A 19679-nucleotide genomic window follows, 5' to 3' on the forward strand; every position below is an offset into this window, starting at 1 on the left:
TCCTCCATCAACTGCTGAGAAGCCGACTCTCCAGGCCTAAGTAATCCCTCCACGGCTGCAGCTGGGAACCTGGATGATGCCTGCAACCCAAGGAGGATGCTGAGGCCCAGAACCGGCTCTCACAGGGGCCAGGCTTCACCCTCGGGCACTGCAAAACCCAGCTCTTCCGGGTCACATGGTGAGATTCGGCCCAATCTGCCCTGGAGACCCACTGTGGGGGCCACAAACCCTCTGAGGAACAGGAGCTGGCTACATGAAGGACTTTCCTCCCCCCCGGGGGCCAAGGGTTGAGAGGTGCAGAGGGGAGCCCACTTTGCCAGAATAGGGTCAATAAAGGTCTGGGTTGCTGCTGGTGGGTAGAAGCACCCTCCCGGACCCCGCTCCGAGACGTCAAACCTTTAAACATCAGTTTTTCCTTCTTGGCACCCATTCCCCCGGCCAGTCCCATGGCACGCACGCAGCTGTTGGGGGGGCCCACTGCGTGTGGCATGACACCCCCAAGTGCACAGAGGGCCCCCGGCTGCACACACACATTGGCATGGACCCCCCTCTCCCCACACCACCAGACACAGCACGGCGCGAGGGGCAACACGATGCCAGAAACCAGCTACCGGGTTAAAATGCACTAGGCTGTGCCCGGGGGACAGGCTCCCAGGCTCTGGCACCCCCAATAAGGAAGCCCTCCAGTCGGATAAAATCTTGTAAGACCTTGTGGGCAAAAACTGCACAGTGAATAAAGTCCATGTGCTCAGAAAGGAAAGGCCCGGACATCTATCTGATTTAAGCACAGCATCTCAGCCCTTGCCTCCGATCAATCAGGGAGCTCAAGCAGGGCTGACCAGACAGCCTCCTGAAGAGACCACCTATCCAAACAGGGCGCAGAGGCCGAGGGGGTGCCAGGCATTCCCCGGGGGCTGATCCCGAGCTTAGTTTTCTCCTCGGTTACAGGGGGACAGCCCACCATCCCCCACTCCCGAGGTGGCAGGGAGGGATCACGCAGTTCCGCAGCTTCAAGGATGCACGAGTTCCTGCTGAGAACTTGAGCTTCACTCATTCAACTTTGTATCTTCTGGGCTGGCAAGCGGTCTAGTGAATGAACAGTCCAACCCCAGCACTTCTAAGACGGTAACAAAGACACAAAGATAAAGGCACTTGCAGAATTTCGCTACCAAGAACCAGCTACCAGAGGGCAGGCAGGCAGGGGCCCCCTAGGGGGGCCCGATTTCTCCCAACTAATGGTCAAATGGGGATAATCCCAAACTCACAGTCAGCTCTCCTCAAGGACAACGCAGCCCGTGCCACACGTCCTGAGAAGGCATCTGCACGACCCCCAACATGGGCTGGGAGGCCAGCTGGTGCCCTGGGCTCTGGCTCACCCCAGGACAGAAGACTCGGGGTCAACACGAAGCAGGCCCCTGCCCACCTCGCTTGGACACCTGGTCCTCCTCAGCTTGACACACAGACTTTCCTCCAGGACGGCTTAACCTGTCCAACGTCGATACCGCCCTGACCAAAAGCTCACCGATCGATTCCTTTTATTGCTGCCTGTGGCAACAGGCCGACCATCTGAGCGCAGGAAGGGCACCGCTGGGGGAGGGGCCACAAGCCGGCTGAGAAAAGGGGTGCACACACATGCGAGGTTTAGAGACCATGGCAGGCAGGGGAGGCTCCAGGACGAGCGTCTGGCAGCACCGGAGGGTCTGCAGGGGCTGATCTGGCATCTTGAGCCTTGGAGTCTTGGTGGGAAAAGTGGCTGCAGCCTCTGCACCCCATGGTACAGATGGAACACAGCTGGAGGGATGCCCCACACCGGGCTCTGGCAGCCCCCCAAGCCACTACGACATGCAACTCCTCCACCTGGAGGAACCGGTTCCAGGACTGGAAGGCTTGGCTGGAGCTCCAGACCGGCACAGAAGCCATCCATCCAAATTCGACTCTGCATTTGAAGCACACCCCCTCCCCGACCCCCCAGCCAACTTAGAAAAAGAGCTTGCAGCTCACCCGGGCCAGGTCAGGAGAATTACCTTCAGGATCGCACCCCAGGTTAAGACTGAGCTCAGAGCCATACAGCCACCCAGTCAGGTGAGGGGTTCCGGCTCACAGGGTGGCCTCATCCAACCCTGGGGCAAAAGGGACACTCTTCGGTTTCCCGGGTAGGACCCCAATTCTCCTTAAAGAGCATCAGTCCACCTTCCCCAAGGGGAGAACTCCCTTACCCGCTGCCCGCTCCCCTGCCAGCAGAAGGCACTCCTGGCTCAGTTCTGATTGCATACCATGGTCACCTGGGGTGGGGGTGGGGGGTTATGAAATACAGATGTCCAGGCCCCTCTTCTAGAGACTGGGCTTAATTGGCCACAGGTCGGCCTGGGTGTTTCAAAGTTCCCCAGGGGATTCAAAAGTGTAGCCAAGAGCGAGCCCCCTCATCTGAAGGCTTCCTGCTTCCCCCCAACCTTCTTCAACTGTCACCCCTCCAAATCCCACTGGGGCCCACAGAGCCTCAAGTTCAACCAGATTGCCTCTCTTGCACAGATGCTTGCACACTCTTGGACCCCTCCCCCTAATCTGCAGCCCCCTTCCCTCCAGGCCTGGCCCCCCATCCCACGCTCCCCAGAGGCTGCTTTCACTTCCCCTGGCCCCACAGTTGCTTCCCCTCTGCACTTGGGAACATGCTCAAGGCATGCAGAAGGGAAGGGCAGGGAGGCTGGTCTCAGGGACCCCGGCAGGGGTGGGGGGGGGGCGGTGTTTGGAGCTGCCTGGAGAATCCCAGGCAGGGGGCAGCAGTCTGAGCAGACACGGGGCCGAGCCCGGAGGCCGCGTGGTGTGGTCCTTAGGGGCCGAGGCCGAGAGACAAGTGGTGGTGGAGGAGAGAAGCTGCAGAGGCAGGATTAAAAGGCCCCTGGCGCGCGTTTTGGCAGGCGTGCAGAGGGCTGCTCTGGACGCGCTCCTGTGTTATCTGTCCCTGCACCTCCCAGCAGCGAGCGCCGGCTGGGTTCATAGGAGGCGCTCAATAAATTCTCATTGACAGGAACACTCTGAAACGTCACCTCCCGCCTGTGGCCTCGGCTGGGAGAAGGGCCAGCGTGGGGAAGTGAAGCCGGCAGCTGGGGGGCCCACGCTGCACTCCCAGAGAGGGAGAAATGAAAGCAAGACGGCCAGTCTCCAGCACAGTGGCCAAGCTGAAATGTCACCTGCAACACGGATCCCTGCAGGTTACAAACCAGCTCTCCCAGCACACCAGCCAAAGGGTGCAGGCGGCCTCACGCAGCCCTGTGGTTTGGAGGCTCCTTGTGTTGCCATAACAAAGATAATTAACGTGCTACCACCCAACCCCAGCCCAGTGTGGACTTCGAGTAACCCAAGCCGGGAATTCCAAGCCTTCAGATGGGGCCAGGAAAAACCGGCCTTGCTGGCTGACTCCACAAGCCCCTACGAGTCCCTGGGGCAAGAAAGAGAGGTAGCAGCCAGGTCTTACTCACCTGCATTCTTCTGGAAAAGTAGGAGCCACCAGCACCCACCCCTCAGGTAGGGGCACAGAGCGGAGAGGCCCCTCCTTCTCCAGAGCCAGGGAGGGCGACATCATCTGCCCAAGGGGTCAAGGGCAGTTAGGGACTAAGTGAGCCCGGGATGGAGAGGGCTCAGGTTTGGAGGTGCAGGACTCAGGTCTGCCACCGAGTGGCGCTGTGTAGATTTCGTGCTGGTGCCTCTGGCCTGAGATGCTGAGCCCAGGGGCAGGCGCCTTCTGCTTTGAAACCACAAGGCTCTATGGGATCTTCCCAGAGACAGGGAAGTTATTGACAGCCCGAGGCGATGGTTTTGCAAAGACCCCTGGACATTCCAGAGGGGTCCCCTTCTTGCTGTCAGCTCTGGTGTTGACCCCCATGCCCCTGTGACTGTGAGTCTGTGTGCCCACCCGTCAGGGAACTGGTTCTCAGCCCCAGTCTGTACATTAGGATCACCTAGGGGGTAACTTCAAGCATTCTCTAGCCTAGGGCCAGGAACCCAGAGGCTGTGGCTTCACTGGGTCTGGGGAGACCAGGCCACTAGCCATTTTACAAAACCAAGCTTGGGAAGCTATAATAAACCCTTTTCAACTTTGACAAGCCAAGATTCTGAAAGCTGTCCCCAACAGGTCAGGGCCTGCACCGAAGGGCAGCCTGTTGCCTTGTTTGGAGCCTGGCCCCACAGATAGGCCGGTGGCCTGGAAGCAGGATGGGCCTCCCGACTTCCCCTCCCAAGGTGGGGCTGACCGTGGCTCGCAGCCCCAGCTGCTCACCAGCTCCAGACTCACAGGTTCCCAAGGTTCACGGAAAGAAACCCTCCAAACCCACCTTCCCCCTTCCTTGCTGGGCTGCCTACTCCTGCCTCAAGACAAAATGACAAAAACCAACCCAGCACCAGCCATCAGGTGCCTCCCCAACCCCTTCACCCAGGGGTCAGGCCCGTGCCCATCCAGACTGCCCAAAACTATCAGTGCAACTGCTTTCGCAGGGCCAGGCCCACCAGCTTCCTCGTCCACCCCGGCGGGGTGGAGACTCCCCTGTGCGGCAGGCAGCTGGGATGACACACAGCCTGCCAGTCAGAGCCTGCGCCCAGGGCCCCCTCACCTGCGGCGTGGCCTGGCTGAGTCAGGCGGCAGCCTGGGCCTCAGGTTCCACCATCCGCGCGGGTGGAGGGGGTCTGTAAACACAGGGTGAGCAACTTCTACGTGCCCCAAGCGTAACGCTGAAGGAGATTCAGAAACAGGCCCATCACCTGGGGTTTCCCACCGCCCTCCTGCTCTCCAGTACTTGTCCCAGAGGGCATAGAATCCCAGGGGAGAGGAGCCAGTAGGCCAACCAGGCCAAGCACCCCACCAGCACCTTCTGGCCCACCCACCCGCCTCCTAGCAATCGGCTTAGGCAGGGAGATTCCCACCCAGAGTAGCCGGGCCTTTTGTTCAAGTGCCTTCAGAAAAGGAGTCCTTTTTTCATCTGGTGGTCTTGCTTTTTGTTTCCAAACCCCAACCTGTGTGGGCCCCAGATAAGGCACCGCAGGGGTTAACAAGGGTTTAAGGTATTTTAGATGCACTTTGCAGACAAAGGCTAGTTTACAAAACAACAGTCCAATCGACTCAACTCACGGCCAGTAGCCAGCACCCAGCTGGGGGCCAGCAGGTGCTTCCCCAAGCACACAGTCCTTCAAACTTAGAGCTGGAACGTCTGGCAAGGGGCCCCCGGACCCATCAAGTTGGGTGGGGGGAGGCCTCGGGCGTCTCTTCCCCCCAACCCAGAGAGCCCCCTTCTCCCCCACAACCTCCACGGGCAGCCTCCACTGCACACTTCTAAGTGGTCCCCTCGACCCCACCCGGAGCTGCGGAGGGCGAGCCCAACTCCCGCTCCGCCTCCACGAAGAAAATTTAATTAGCCTGCTGGAGAGGCGGGCGGGCGGGCGGCCGAGGAGGTGTCTCTGGTGCTGCAATATAATTGAATCGGCTCCACTCGGTCGGGCCACTCGACGCCCATCAGCGCGGCCGCGGGCCCCGGGAGGGCTGGGGGCGGGGAGGCGCATCCAGGCGGAGCAGGAAGGGCTGGGGAGGGAAAAGGGCAGCGCGAGTGGGGGGCGGTGGATGCAGTCACCCTCCCACCTCCGAGGCTGGGGCAGCCATCTTCGGCAGGAGGAGGGGTAGGGGCACCGCTCCAACGGGGGCAGGGGGTGGGGGAGAGGAGGGAGGAGAGAAGCAGCGGAGCCCCGGGCGCGCCCTTGGGAAGCAGGGCGTGGGGGTCGGAGACCCGGGAGCCTGCAGCCCCGCCCTCCCGGCGGTCTACCCCGCTCCGAGGGGAGGGGGAGGGGAGCAAGACAAAAACCCTCACCGCGCGGCCCCAGCCGGCGAGCTCCTCCGCACCCCCCCCCCCGCCCGGCCTGCTGGCCCGCCCCAGCCGCCGCCAGCACCTGCCGCGGGGGTGCACGGCCGCCCCCTCGCTCCCGCCGCCGCCGCAAAGTTTTTGCCCCGGCTCCGGAGCGTCGACAGCTCGCCCAGAGCCCCCCAGTTTCCCACTGCCCCCTTCACGCCCGCGCGCACTTACACGCCCCTCTCTGGACGCGGCCACAGAGCCCGAGCCCCGCGGCGGCCTGTGTCCCCGCCCCGGGCCAGGCCGCCCCGGCTGCGACCCGCGCGGGCGGGGGGGGGGAACAGGAGGAGGCCTCTGGTTGCCGGCCCGCCCGCTCGGCTCTTATCGCCGCTCGCACTCCGGGGGAAGTTGCCCGGGAGCCGTTGGCGGCCGCCCCCGCGGAACCCGCGAACTTGGATGAGGAGGAGGCGCGGTGGGCGTGGGGGGTGTACGAAGACCACCTCCCCCCGCCCCCGCCCGGCGCGCTCACCTTTCATGCCAGGGCCCCGCAGCTCCGCCTCGGCTGACACATGCTGGAGCCACTGTCGCCCAGTGTTTGTCTAAACTGCTTATCTCACCCGGGGCTGCGCGGCGGCGGCGGCGGCGGCTCGGGCCCGCTGGGGAGGTGGAGCTTCCGGGGCCCCGGCCAAGAAACACCTGCTGCTGTCGCCGCCGCCGAGGACACACCCAAGCGCAACGCCGCCCACTCCCGGGCCACTGGCTCGCTCCCGGCTCCCTGACCTCAGCCAGCGGGAGGTGTCGGGTTTCAGCCGCAAACACACACGCGCGCGCGCACGGACAGGCGCCCGGGTACACCCGCGCGGGCACAGGCCCCTCCCCAGCCCGCTTGGCCAGGTGAGCCGAGGACACCAGCAGGTAGGGGAAGTGTTACCCTCGGGTTCCTGGGGGCCCCTGGCTTGACTGCTCAGGGGTCCCAGATAGAATGGTGTCCACAACCGGCCACTTAATTCCAAAAGTAGGGAGCAGTGGCTTCCAACACGACCGCCACGCGAGCAGAGCCCTTGAAGGTCTCGCGACCGCCGCGTCCCCGGTGCCTGCAACCGTGTCTGGCCCAAAGAAGGCCCGATAAAGAGCGGATAAACTCACGTGTTCTAGGGGCCTTTGGGAGGGTAACTTTTTTGGAGCTGGTGTGCGAGTCGGCGGCGGCGCAGGTTGGGGTCCGGGGGCAACTCCAGGTCGGCTGTGTCCATTTATCCTTCCTACCCCAACGCACAAGATTCGTGACCGTACTGCCCCAACTTGAAAGGGCTAAACGTGAAAAACGCGAGCCTCTGCGCCTTACTGCCAAAATTCTAGGAACTACCCCCTCCCGTTGTTCTAAGTAACTTTAGGGAAGGCCACATTCGGGGGGCAGGAAGGTAGTTCTTTAAAGAACCCACGTCTCAGAGGCTGGAGAGTCCACGGAGGCGCCGCTCCACCAGGGGGATCATTAAGTAGCTGGGGTTGCGGTCAGAGGCGAGGCCGCCCGCCTCCAGAAACTGGCACTACCCACTGGGCCTCCGGCCCCGGCGCAGCGCCTCCCCATTCCTGGCACCCCCCACCCACCCACCCACCCACCCTACCTCACCCAGGCACTTGACAGACTGGAATGACTCAGGAAGCGTCCTGAAATTCCTGGGCACCCACAGGCTGCAAGGCGAAGGACTGCGAGCCCCAGCCTTCCCCCCCCCACCCCCGCTCCGCCCCGCCCCCACCGCCGGCGGGCGCCGACAACCGGCCGGGAGCCCACCCCCCGCGCCGCCTGCGTCTCCAGGAAGCGCCGGGTTAATGGGGCACGCCTCGCCCGACGCCCCTGGCCTCGAAGCATTCCGGCGCCCCGGGGTCTGACCCCGCGCGCGTCCCAAGCTCCCGGCAGTGTTGCGATGCCCCAGGGTCTCTCCCTGTACCTTCTCTTTTGGAAAACTCTAATCCACAGCTTTCGTACTTTTGAGCCTGGAGGCAAACTAGTACCCCCACCCCCAGGCGGCCGCCCCAGCGTCGCGCTGTGGGTTTCAACTTTCGGATCCAGGTGCCAGCCCGCGCTTCTGCCAGCCCCAAACCTGCCCCAGGACATGCCCGCGCCGCGCTTGGCAGGCGCGCACGCCGCCATCCCCGCGGGCCCAGCCTCCCCCGCCTTCCTCCCTCCCTCCCCCTCCCCCTCCCTCCCCGCGCCAGCCCGGATTGCGATGGGAGGGAGCGCTGGGCGCCTGCCACCCCCCATCCATCTGTTCCAGATGACGCTGGCGGGCCTGGAGTATTCGGGGCCCGCGCCAGCGGGGAGCCGAACCCGCCTATGTGCTCGCTGCGGGGCGAGGGGCAGGGCCCCGAGGGCACCCCCAAGCCACCCCCCCGCGTCCACCTTCGACCTAGCGCCAGCTGAGGCCCACGGAGTGGGGGCGCACGCGGGTCGCCACCCCCGCCTTGCACAAGGCTCCTCCTGGCCGACCACAAACGAAAAGGGAAACGGACCCGCGAGGCCCGGCCAAGGGCCGTTACTGGCTCCTACCTGCGGGCGCCGGCCGGCCCTGACACCGCGCGGGAGGGGCGCTTCCCCGTCGCCACCCGCCGCCTCTGGGCCGCGCCCTCCCTCCTGCGGGCGTCAGCCCTCGCGCGACACTTGACGCACCGCACAGTGTGTCCGCAGCACGGCCTCCGGTGATTTATAGCGAGCAATGGCCGGCAGATTCACCGCGGCCCAGGCGGCCAGGACGCGGGGGGGAGGGGATGCCTCCATCCCCGCCAGGACACCCAGGCGGGGGCAGGGAAGGGAGGAGTCAGGAGAAAACTCAACAACAGGCCTAGGGCCTTAAAAACAAAATTAAACACCTCTGGGGCGGTTCCAACCCTTTCCCACCTGAATTTAAGGCTGCGGGGGAGGCGGGGAGGGGAGGGGAATAACATGCAAATGAGAAATCCGCACCTGGCCGGGAGTCTCCTCCCAGGTTGGACTTCCAGGTCCTCCGAGGCCGGCCTCCAAATAACCTCCTACCCGGACTGAAACCAAGCTCCCACTTACTTCCCTTCAACCCTGGGAGGCCCTGGGGAGGGAGGGGGATCAAGTTCTTCCACCTGTTTGAAGGGGACCGCAGCAGCTAAACAAAAATTGGTACGATGGCCAGATCACCACGCAAATTTGGCTGATTTTTAGAGTTGGCAGATCCATCCCTGGTAGACATCGGGTTCCATCGGAGTGCGAGACGGGTGGTCTGATCCCGTTTCACAGATGAGGAAATTGGGGCCGAAAGTCGCTCGAGGTCACGTGGGCACTGCTGCAGTGGGGGCCGTACGTAGAGCTGCTCACACCCGGAGTCTCCCCTGCCCCGCGCTGCCGCGGAGGCAAGCGGGGGACGCTGCAGGAAACCGCTGCGACCACCGGGGGGCAGCAGCGAGCTGGCGGAGTGTGGTTGGGTTTGGTTGTGCTGGCGGCCGCCAGGCGGGCTGGCACGAGGGAGATGGATGACACTCACTGTCAGTGAGCCCAGCTCGAGGAAATTAGTAATCCGGGAGCACGGCCTCCGAGTTTAAGGGTGGGAATTGCTCTCCTGCAGCCCGCACTCCTCGCTAACGAGGTTTGTAGCTTGACTCCTAATTTCCCGCCACTCGGGGCTCAGGTTGGCGGTCCTCCATTTCCCTCCAGGCGCTTTCTTTCTCTTTCCTCCTCAGCAGCTCCCACCGCACAGCCTTCCTGGGCAAAGTGCTGCCTCCCTGGACCTCCTCTCCCTCATTCCCATTTGCCCGGAAACAGAAGGCAGAGACAAAAGGTTCAGGGTAAAAGGGCAAGGCGCCAGAGCCAGTCCTACAGGGGCGATGTGGGGACACCTCCAGGAGCTGGGACACCTGCCCGGACACTGTACGCCAGGGGCAACAGGATGCAGATGCGTGCTTGCCTGCACCCACCCGCACACCCCTGCCAATCCGGCGGCCCTCACCTGGCTCTGAACACCTACTCTGCTGGATCCCTGAAAATCCAGCCCTGCCTCCATAAGCCTGGAACCTGTGAAACCCTGTACTGCCAAAACGATGAAAAAGCCGGCTGTCAAAGATAAGCCCCAGGGGCCCCTTAAACCTACCCGCCCCTCAGAGGCTAGCAACTGAGAAAGGGGTCCATGATGGAAAGGCCCAGAAGGGATCCGCTGGAAAGAAAGGGGTGCCAACCACGAAGGTGGGCAGTCAACAAACACACCGCGCCCCAGCTCTGCTGCACTAGCCTTCCCAGATACAGAACCGGAAGTGCCAGGTCCACCTGCACTGACAGCACTGACATGCTGTCAGCATGTCGCCCTAAGGGACCAGGCAACAGACACCAGCGGCAAGGTGCGGACAGAGGGGGCTTCAGGACAGCAAGGAACTGGGAAGCCACGAGGGTGGGTTGGCAACTTAGCCCACCACCACCATGCGTGTGCCTAGCTGGGCCAGGTGAGGTTCCCAGGAGTGTAGGCACCGAGTCTAGCACAGAGGCCAGCCCCTGGTCTGTGGTGGCCCCTTGACACCATGGAGGGAATCCTGTATCCTTGTGGGATCAGCGGGAAGCACAAGTGGTTTAACAGTGCCCTGGGCCCTGATCAGAGGCTCCCGGCACACAGGGACACCACCACTGTCACATGGCTGCAGGCCTTTCATTCAGCACCTGTATCAGCACCGAAGCGTCAGGGACCTGGATGGCGTTGTGGGTGGGAAGGGAGTATGGCTTTTGCCATTTACCAAACACCCAACATGTGCCAAGACAGCTCAACCTGGGTATTGTAAGGTGGGCCGTGTGACCCCCATTACAAAGCCTGGCTAGGAGACCAGAGGAAGTTAATTAACTTGCCTAGGGTACACAGATTCGATCCAAGCCTGATCCAGAGCCTGGCTGTCTGTCTATACCTGGCAGCCTGTGTCTGTGATTACCTGCTGCAGACACACCTGGGGGGTTGGGGCTGTCCCTCACCCAGAGCCTGCTTTCTGGGGATTTGTGCAGCCTCTCAGCATGAGTGGTCTACCCTCTCCAAGGCGACCAGCCCAGGGGTGTCACATGCATAGTCACCCCAGCCCCCAGGTGCCCCCTCCATCTACAGCCTGCCCTGTGGCCAGACCCCCACCCCCCACTTTTTATACACCAAAGTCCTCTTTCTCTTTCTAGCCAGCACTGCCCAGGAACCTCTCCCTCCTTCAAAGCTGGGCTCAAATCTTATCTCTTCCAAGGATTTTCCCATCCCCGCCCCTGGAATTCATCCCTCCAGGCACTGGGTCCCACAGTGCAGTGGGTCTTAGACAAAGTGGGGAGGGAAGTCTGTGTGTGAGAAATACAGATCTCCAGGCCACGCTTTGGAACCTCCTTCTGGGCCAGGAGGGAGCATCCTTAACACACTGGGAGAGGGGGTGTCGGGTTTCCAGGTGGTGGTTGGAGCCCCAGGCTCCCTCCCCTATCCCCGCAAGGCAGCCTGGAGGGCAGAGGGGCTCCCTGTAACCGTTACACAGCCCCAGCCCCCAGGCACACTCCTGCGCTCAGACTTCAGGCAGATTTGCTGAATGGGTAAATGGAGGCAGAGGCTGGTGAGGGAAGGAAGCATCCTAGCCCGTTGGCCCTGCTGAGGTTGGAGCCAGCTCCCCTCCCCCGGGGGAGCGGTGCTGGGGGGGACCACGCGCCCGCGCCCTCTCAGCCGGCTCCCCGGGGGCCAAGGTCACCTGCAGGGAAGCAGTAAGGGTTAAAGCCCGTGGGTTCCCTTGGCCGAGGGGACAGCACTTTGCCTCTTAACCCGGGCTGCCCCAGCACTTCCTGCCCTTCCGCCAGCCTCCAAGCTGCACTCGGCACACAGCTGCACTCCCTTACAATCAGTTAACAGCTGTTTTGCATAGATTTTCAATTCTAATTGCCTCGCTTTGTGAGCGCCGCCGAGCCCCGGTGAATGGGGAAGCCGCCGCGCGGCTAGGAAGCAGGCGGGGAGGGAACACTCGACGGGGACTAAAAGGAAGCCAGTGTGCGCGGGGCGGGCTGCCTTTATTTCTTTTAAATAAGAAAAGAACACCCCTGCCACTAACGGCCCCCACCCCAGCTCCAGCCTCTCCCTCCCGAGCCTGCAGTCCGAAAGCAGCACCCCCCCCCCGCCACGGCCCCGGTCTCCCGGGGGCGGCTTGCAGCCCCGCCCCGCCCCGCCCCGCCGCGGGAGCCGCGCCCCTCCCCCAGCCCCCAGGCTCCGCGGTACCCAGATATGGGAAGCTAATTGGACAATAAAGTTGAGCTGCAAGGAAACGCGCTCTCTGGAGACAGCTGGCATCTATAAAAGAGAAATATTTGCATTTAAAACCTTTAAACTTTATATGGCGGGGCCAGGCCAAGGCGGGGGGGGCAGCGACTCCTGGGGGTCCGGGGGCTTTTCTGCCACCAATGACTGCCCACCCCACCCCGAGGGCCCCCCACTACCTTTAAGATGCCAGTCGGCCAACGCTCGCCTGGGTGGCCGAGCCGCGGGGTTAAGCACAGACCCTCCTGGCTCTAACACCCACTGGGGAGCTCGGCATTCCCTCCCCAGCTGAGCGCCGGGGGCCAAGGTCCCCCACTCTCGGGTGAACCGCTGCCCCTCCCCCAGCCACCTGGGCAGAGCCTCAGGCCCCGCTCCACAACCTGTCCCTCCCCCTGGCCGCTGGATGAGGGAGGGAAGCGCCCCCCACCCTGCCACTTCCGGCAAGAGACGCTTTGCAGCGAGGAGCCCCCAAGGGTGGCACAGCTGTGCGAGGGCACCTGACCCCTTCCGCATTCAGAGCCCTCTCGGGTGGCACCACCCCACCACCCAGATGAGGAAATGGAGGTGCAGAGACTTCACCCCACTTTCCAGGGGTGCCCAGGGCAGCACCTCCTCCACACTGCTGTCTGCGGGGGGGGGGCGGGCTTCATTTTTCTGGCTTGCCTACTTCCCATTTTTCACATTTGAGAGCAACCTGGCCACATTTTCCTACTGTCAACATCTGTGATGTAAATCAGGAGAGAATATGTTCCTGAGTGGTCTTATTTTAGCAGGCTTTTAGGAAATCACAGGGCACTCAGGATCTCCAGCTCCGAAGCCCGTCTACCTGGAAGGCCTGCGCCCGTGGGACAGGTGTGTGCTGCCAGGCTCTGCCTTCCAGGGCAGGAGCTGGAGCTTCTGGGCGGGGACGGCCCCAGAAAGGTGGCCAACGATGTCAATTAAGCAAAAACACAGAAACACCAGAAACGTGCCCCCTGTCCCGTTGACAGCGGCGTCAGGCGGCGCGTTCTCCTCGCGACCTCCTTTCCCATCAGGAGCAGCGCTGTCTGGACTCCTGGGCCACCAGTGTCCCAGCTGGGCATTCAAGGCCCCAAATCAGCGGTCTTTCCAACCTCGCCTCCCTCTTGAGCCCCTTGCCTGCTTCCACACCCCCAGCAGGTTTTTCCACTCTCTCTTCCTAAACATAACCCTCTGGGTATCTTTGTGTTAACCTCATTCAATGATCAAACGAAGAGCAAACTGCTGAGGGGCTGAGACCCTGAGGCAGCAGATGCATTGGCCTAAATAAGCCTGCAGGACCACAGGCCACCTCGCCCTGCAGTACTGGGGCCTGCTGGTGACGGGCGAGCAATGCACCCCTTTCCCACCGCTTTAGTGATGCCTCAGCAGGATAATAAACTACAAGGAGCCTTGCACAGTGCCCGGGACACAGGCGCAGCTCAACACAACTGCTTACATGGGGTGTGAGGAAGAAACGGGTGCAAGGGCAGCTGCAAAGGAGAAGTCTTACAAGGAAGCGCTCAGACCTGGGACGGGCAGGAGAGCGCGCCGGCTCCGGCTGGGGGCTGTCAGGCCTGGAGGGGAGGGGGCACCGGCCCGGCGTGCTCTCTCTTGCAGGCCCTGGAAGGAAGGGCCCCCCCCTTTGCCCACAGGCAGGAAGAGTCCTTCGGGAGCCCCATAATCACGCACCACGTCCCCCGTGCTGGTCTCAGGGTCAGTCCTGCTGGCGGGCCTCCTGCAGGGTCTATACAACCAGGTTGGAGGGTGGAGACCACCAGGCCACCCAAGTCTCTTGGTTTTGCCATTTTTTTGACATTGGCAGCACCTACTCAGCACTTCCTTCCCAGAGATGCATCTTAGTGTCTGCCCTTGGCTCAGGTCATGATCTCGGGGGTCCTGGGATGGGAGCCCCGCATTGGGCTCCCTGCTCCGTAGGGAGTCTGCTTCTCCCTCTCCTTCTGCCTCTGCCCCCTACTGGTGCTCGCTCACTCTCTCAAATAAATAAAATCCTTAAAATAGAAAAAAACCCCGACGCACCCAAATGTCCCCCCACAGATGAGTGGATGAACAAATGTGGTCTAGCCACACACAGGAGTATTATCCAGCCACAAAAAGGAGCAGAGTCCAGATGCAGGCTACAGCGGGGTGTCTCCCGGGAAGGGGGGGGAGACACGTCCGCATCACACTGGACACGAATGTCCCAGGCGGCGGCGTTCATTAAAGGCCAGAAGGTGCAAACGACCTAAATGTCCATCAAATGACGAGTGGATAGTGAAAATCCATGGGCTAGCCACACCCTGGAATATTACTCGGCCATACAAAGGAGGATGGACTGACACGTAATCCAACAGGGATGCACTTTGAAGGCAGCATGCTGGGGGACAGAAGCCGGTCCCAAAGGGCCACATCTCGTGTGACTCCACCCGCAGGAAACCCAAATAGGTAAAGACACAGAGACATGAAGTCCTTCACTCATTGCCAGGGCCTGGGGGAGAGGGAACAGGGAGTGTGTGCTCATGGGGATAGGGTTTCCTTTTGGGGAGGAAAAAACGTTTTGGACCAAGAAAGAGGTGGCAGTTACACAACCTGGTGAATGTATTCAACGCTTCTGAAGGGTTTAAATGTTTAATTCTGGGGGCGCCTGGGTGGCTCAGTCGTTAAGCGTCTGCCTTCGGCTCAGGTCGTGATCCCGAGGTCCTAGGATCGAGCCCCGCATCGGGCTCCCTGCTCCGTGGGAAGCCTGCTTCTCCCTCTCCCAGTCCCCCTGCTTGTGTTCCTGCTCTCACTCTCTCTCTGTCATATAAATAAATAAGATCTTAATTAAAAAATAAAATGTCTAATTCTGGGGCGCCTGGGTGGCTCAGTCGTTAAGCGTCTGCCTTCGGCTCAGGTCATGGCCCCAGGGTCCTGGGATCCTCGGGCTCCCTGCTTGGCAGGAAGCCTGCTTCCCCCTCTCCCACTCCCCCTGCTTGTGTTCCCTCTCTCACTGTGTCTCTGTCAAATAAATAAAATCTTAAAAAAAAAAGTTTAATTCTACGTTATGTGAATTCTACCTCAGTTTTACAAAAAGATCCGAGCTAAGGGCCCCTTGCTTGTTCTGGGGGGTGGGGGGCGCAGGGCCCAGCCTGCAGTTTGTGGAGAGCCCCCAAGCGGAACCCCTCCCTACCCCCCCACCCCCCCTCCCGGCCAGGGAGACAGGCAATCCCTGGAAACTCCCTTTCCCCCGGTAATTCCAGAGAAACCAGTGCTGTTCAAGATTTTCTTGCTCCCAGGGCATTTTCCCACCCCCAGCCTCCGACCCCCTCGCACACACAGACACATCAGAGCTGTCTCCGTAGGCCCGGCCTCTGAGCCCTCAAGGTGGGCGGGGGTGAATGCACGGTGCTCTGTTCTGCCTTATCAACAGTTCTGAGCTCCACGGGGAGGGCAGGCCTTGGTCATGACATGGAAAGGCACATACCTGTCTCAGAACAGGCTCCTGCCACCTGGCCACACCCGGCTGGAAGGCGGCCAGCTGCGATCTGGGCAGGCCTGGGGGACCAGGGAAGCTAGGCCCACTGCAGGTCACTGTGGCAGGGGGGGCCCTCCAGTCCGGGACCCCTGACCTGAGGCCAGTGTGGGCCCTTACCGTGGGGCGGCAAGAGCACTCCCATAACCCACATACCTAACCGCAGAAGAAGCCCATTTCCTCCCTCTGCGCCTGCACGCCCAGTGGACACAGAAATCTGGGTGGTTCCCTCAGCAGCTTCTCAGGAACAGCCCTTCTTTGTAAAAATTAACTAGCCGCCCTTGCGCTGAGTGAGGGGTTTTCCTCTCTCTGGCCAGTCGGTTCATTGGACGATGCACCTGGACCCCCACCCAGCCCCCCATGCAGGCAGGCCACAGGCCCAGGAGAGCACTGGGAGAGAGGCCCTGGGACCTTGAGTCATCCTGAGTCCCAGACAGATCTGGGTGGGCCCAGCCACTTGACTCTGCTCAGCAACAGACCAGGTCATGTTCTAGAATCCCCGCCTGGCCAAGGTCCACAGGGTCTCCATTAATACCCACACCCACTCCTAAGGGATCCTCAGAAACTTACTTCAGGGCGTCCATTCCCCAATTTTCTGTGCATGTTTGAAACCCTTCAGAGTTCTTTAAGGATCAAATCGCCCTGAAGAATCGACACCTCCTTCTCTGAATTTGCCCACAGGCGCGCAGCTCCCAGGGCCTTCAACCCTCCCCCGTGGTGAGGGGGGATGCGGGGCGCTGCTAACCTGCCCGGCAGCAGCTAGGGTTTGCCCAGGGTTTGCTGAGCGCCTACTGCGTGTCAAGCACGTTGCTCCTGGGGCAGGAGGCTGAGCTGGGGTGAACCCCGCACCCTCCCCTTGGATTGCTCTGCATCTCCCCTCCCCCAATCTTTCCGGATGTCAGCGCCTGACAAATTTCTGGATTAATTAATCTACTGCCTGTCATTAAAATCCCAAGCTGTCACCGGGACAATAAAATCCCAGTTGCCCTTACTGCCAGCCAACTGGACAAGCAACGCACACAGACACCAAGACCTGATGTGAGCAGAGGACCAACCTGACCCTCCCGCCGCCGGGGGCGGGGGGGGGGGGGGCTGCTGCTCGTACAAGAGGTCAAGGCCAGGGCTTGGTCTCCACTGGCCCCCGGCCATTCGGCCACGCACTCCAGCTCTTGTTGTAGTTATGTCTTTATAATTCGGTCTCACAAATGAAAATAATCAAAGAGAAAGGATTACACTGAAGTGGTCATTTTCACAGCTGGAAGCTGCTGGTGCCAAGGCCGTGGTCCTCAGCCGCCTCTGGGTGCCCACAGCAGCCCCCCCAGAAGATGGGAGGCGCCGCCGCACTGTCCTCCCGTCTGAATTTCTACCCGCGGGCACCAAGAAGGGCCTTCACGTTTCGTCCTGGGTGGCCCTTCCAGCCCCAGGCTGCAATGCTCCCATCCTGAGACACCCTGTTCCCAAGCTCTGGCCTCCCACCTGGGCCTCCACCTGCCGCCAAAGGCCGCTCTGCCTGCCTCGCCTCCCCTGCCTCACCCCACCCTCAACCCGGGCGTCCTACTGTGACCCAGCGCCCTCCCCACCACCCCCTCCAGCCGCCCCACCCCTCTGACCCCCCCCTCCTGCTTTGGGTCTCCACCTTCACCTTCACCCTCAAGACCCCAGGCTTCCATCTTTCCGGCTGCAACTTGCAGATCCACGCACCAGCCACCCCACTTTTCCAACCTCGCCCAGACAGGCGGTCCTAGACGCGTCTCACGTGGTCTCTTTCAGCACACCGGGCCCCCACCACCCCCGCCTGTCCTGGCTGTGTCCTGCCATCCCCTGCCCAGACAGGTTAATGTGGATGAAGAGCATCTCTTACCTTGGCTCTGGCTGTACCCACGGCCAGGCCCACCCTCCCCAGCCCTTCCCGAAACTCTTCAGTTTGCTGCTGCTTACCTCTTCCCCGTGGGCCCTGGCTTAAAATCGGCCTCCTCCAAGGAGCCTTCCTGGATGTGACTCTAACCCCCTCTAGTGGAAGCTGACCTTCCCCTACCTGGGGTGACTTGAGCGTTCTTTACCGTCTGCCCTGTGCTCAGGAGAGGCCTGACCATTGGAGAGGAAAACAGGCCTTACTTATTTCTGGGCCTTCACAAGCTCTTCAATAAACATTTGCTGAATTGATTTAAAGGAAATTAGGAAGCCCCTAGGAGGACACAAACCCTATCAGCAACAAATGCTGCAGGCATCCCTCCTGCCCCAAAAATAAACCCAGCCGAGAACAGAACACGGGAACCTCCTGGAACGTACATGCGGAGCCCTCTCTTTCTAGAGTGCTGAGGGCCTTTCCAGAGTTCATGAGGGTGGGTTTTTTCCATCGGTGCCTACAGAGTCCACATCTTCGATGCCATACCAACCCCTCCCCCTAAGAGTTGCTAGAACATTCTGCAGAATCCCCAGGAAAACAAACGCTGGATTATTGTTTTCGTTTGTTTGTTTGTTTGTAAAACACTCCCTGATGATCTTAAAAGAAATACACAGACAGGCACACCACGGGGGCCTTCCCAGCTACAAACTCTGCCATCCCCGCTCAACACCAGCCCCTGGCCCAGCGTTCAAACCAGCCCCCTCTTGCAGGAATGACAGCGACACTGGAGAAGGTTCCGGCCTTCACTGTCCACGAGGGATGGCAGCTCCCAGCCCCTTCCCTTGGTCCCCATACAGGGCTCGCCTTCTGACCCGCGTCCCACTCCCCGGCGGCTCCCCGCACAGACCTGCCTGGCTAGCAATTTGAGCCCCGGGGTTAGCACAATCCGGCCCGGAGTTCTATTCCTGGCTCAGCCAGCAAATTGCTTCGTGACCTTGGGAAAGTCCCCACGCCGCCTGACTCCATCTGCCCGCACCGCCGTTGCTGCTCGCTACCAGCCCGGGCTGGAAGCCGTGCTGTTGGAGGTGACCTCGGTGTCACCAGCCAACAGCACAGAGCTGGGGGAGGAGTGCCTTTTGCACAACACCTGGAGGGCCTCCCGGGGCACGGGGGGAGAGCAGGGCCGGGGGTGGCGGCCTCAGATGCTCTCAGGGGGACCTTGCCCGGACCTCTGTCCCTGCGGGAGGACTGTCACCCTCCCGCTACAGAGCGGAGCGTCTGGGGGGCGGGCCCTGACCCTGGGCTCTCTCACAGGTGACTGCCACTGGCAGGCGTCTAAAGGAAGGAGGAAGAGGGAGGAGGAGGGGCCGTACAAAGCGTTTCTCCCAGCCCCTGGCTGTCTCTGATGTTTCTTCTTCGACGCAGAGCAGCCAGACAGGTGGCGTGGAGACACCTGCTGTCCCAGTTGGCCGGGGCAGCGCCCGCACAGGAAGTGGCCCTCAAGGCCCAGCAGACTAGAATGGCTGCATTAACCTGCGGCCTCCAAACTCCAGCCCCGACTTGACACCTGTCGAGTGTCACCCCCCACGCCCTTCCCCCACGTTCTGATTTGGGGGTGGGGCCCGGGAACCTACATTTTCAGCAGGTAAGCCCGCCCCCACTCTGGAGGTGGGGGGAGCCCTTGCTCCATCATCTGACTTGTGGCGTGATCCTCTTTTAAAAATTAATTTTAATTTATTTCTTTCCCCGCCTCTCTTCCCCCCAAAGAATTCAAAGCAGCATTGTCAACCTCTGATATGGAGACGTGTTTATTATTTTTACAGTTTCTCCAGGAAGCTCCCTGGAACTCGAAGGGGAATTACATTCAGAGAGAACTGGGTCCCCAGCGTAAGTAAACATTATTCATTTAACAACTTCTATCGGCGCATGGAGATGTGAGCGGGGGCCGTACCCAGAGCCGTCTCCTGTGGTTACTGTAAGATTTAATTCACAACATCCAAGAAAAATAATTAGGGGGGTTGGGAGGAGGGTGTGGGGAGCACCCACAGCACTGTCACCCCGATCCACCCACGGGCGCTGTGCCTGTGTGGCCCAAGCACGCTCATTCAGGCACTGCACACACAGACCAGGGGGCTGGTGCCCACGAGCCCATCCGCACAGAACTTTTGGGAGAATGGATTTCCAAGCTCGGACCAGCCAAACCACCCCTCCCCAGGAGCCCCTTCCCTGTCTGG

At 61.2% G+C, this 19679-nt stretch overlaps 1 protein-coding gene across 12 annotated transcripts in view; it reads right to left on the minus strand.

Annotated features, from left to right (window-relative positions):
- Positions 1–19679, minus strand: part of GSE1 (Gse1 coiled-coil protein) — a 400092-nt gene that overhangs the window by 45543 nt on the left and 334870 nt on the right. Inside the window, exon 1 of one of the 12 annotated variants that reach the window (XM_027617166.2) lies at positions 6975–7086. The exons of 9 other annotated variants lie outside the window; for them this stretch is intronic. Coding sequence is in view for 2 of the 3 variants with exons in the window: in XM_027617165.2 (XP_027472966.1) it covers positions 6358–6364 (7 nt within the window). In the remaining variant the exon portion in view is untranslated. Of the gene's footprint in view, positions 1–6357; positions 6476–6974; positions 7087–19679 lie in introns of those variants that run through there. 2 more of the 12 variants (XM_027617165.2, XM_027617171.2) reach the window with 2 other exon arrangements.

The sequence above is a fragment of the Zalophus californianus genome, chromosome 17, assembly GCF_009762305.2.
Source record: "Zalophus californianus isolate mZalCal1 chromosome 17, mZalCal1.pri.v2, whole genome shotgun sequence".
In the NCBI taxonomy this organism is placed as follows: Eukaryota; Metazoa; Chordata; class Mammalia; order Carnivora; family Otariidae; genus Zalophus; species Zalophus californianus.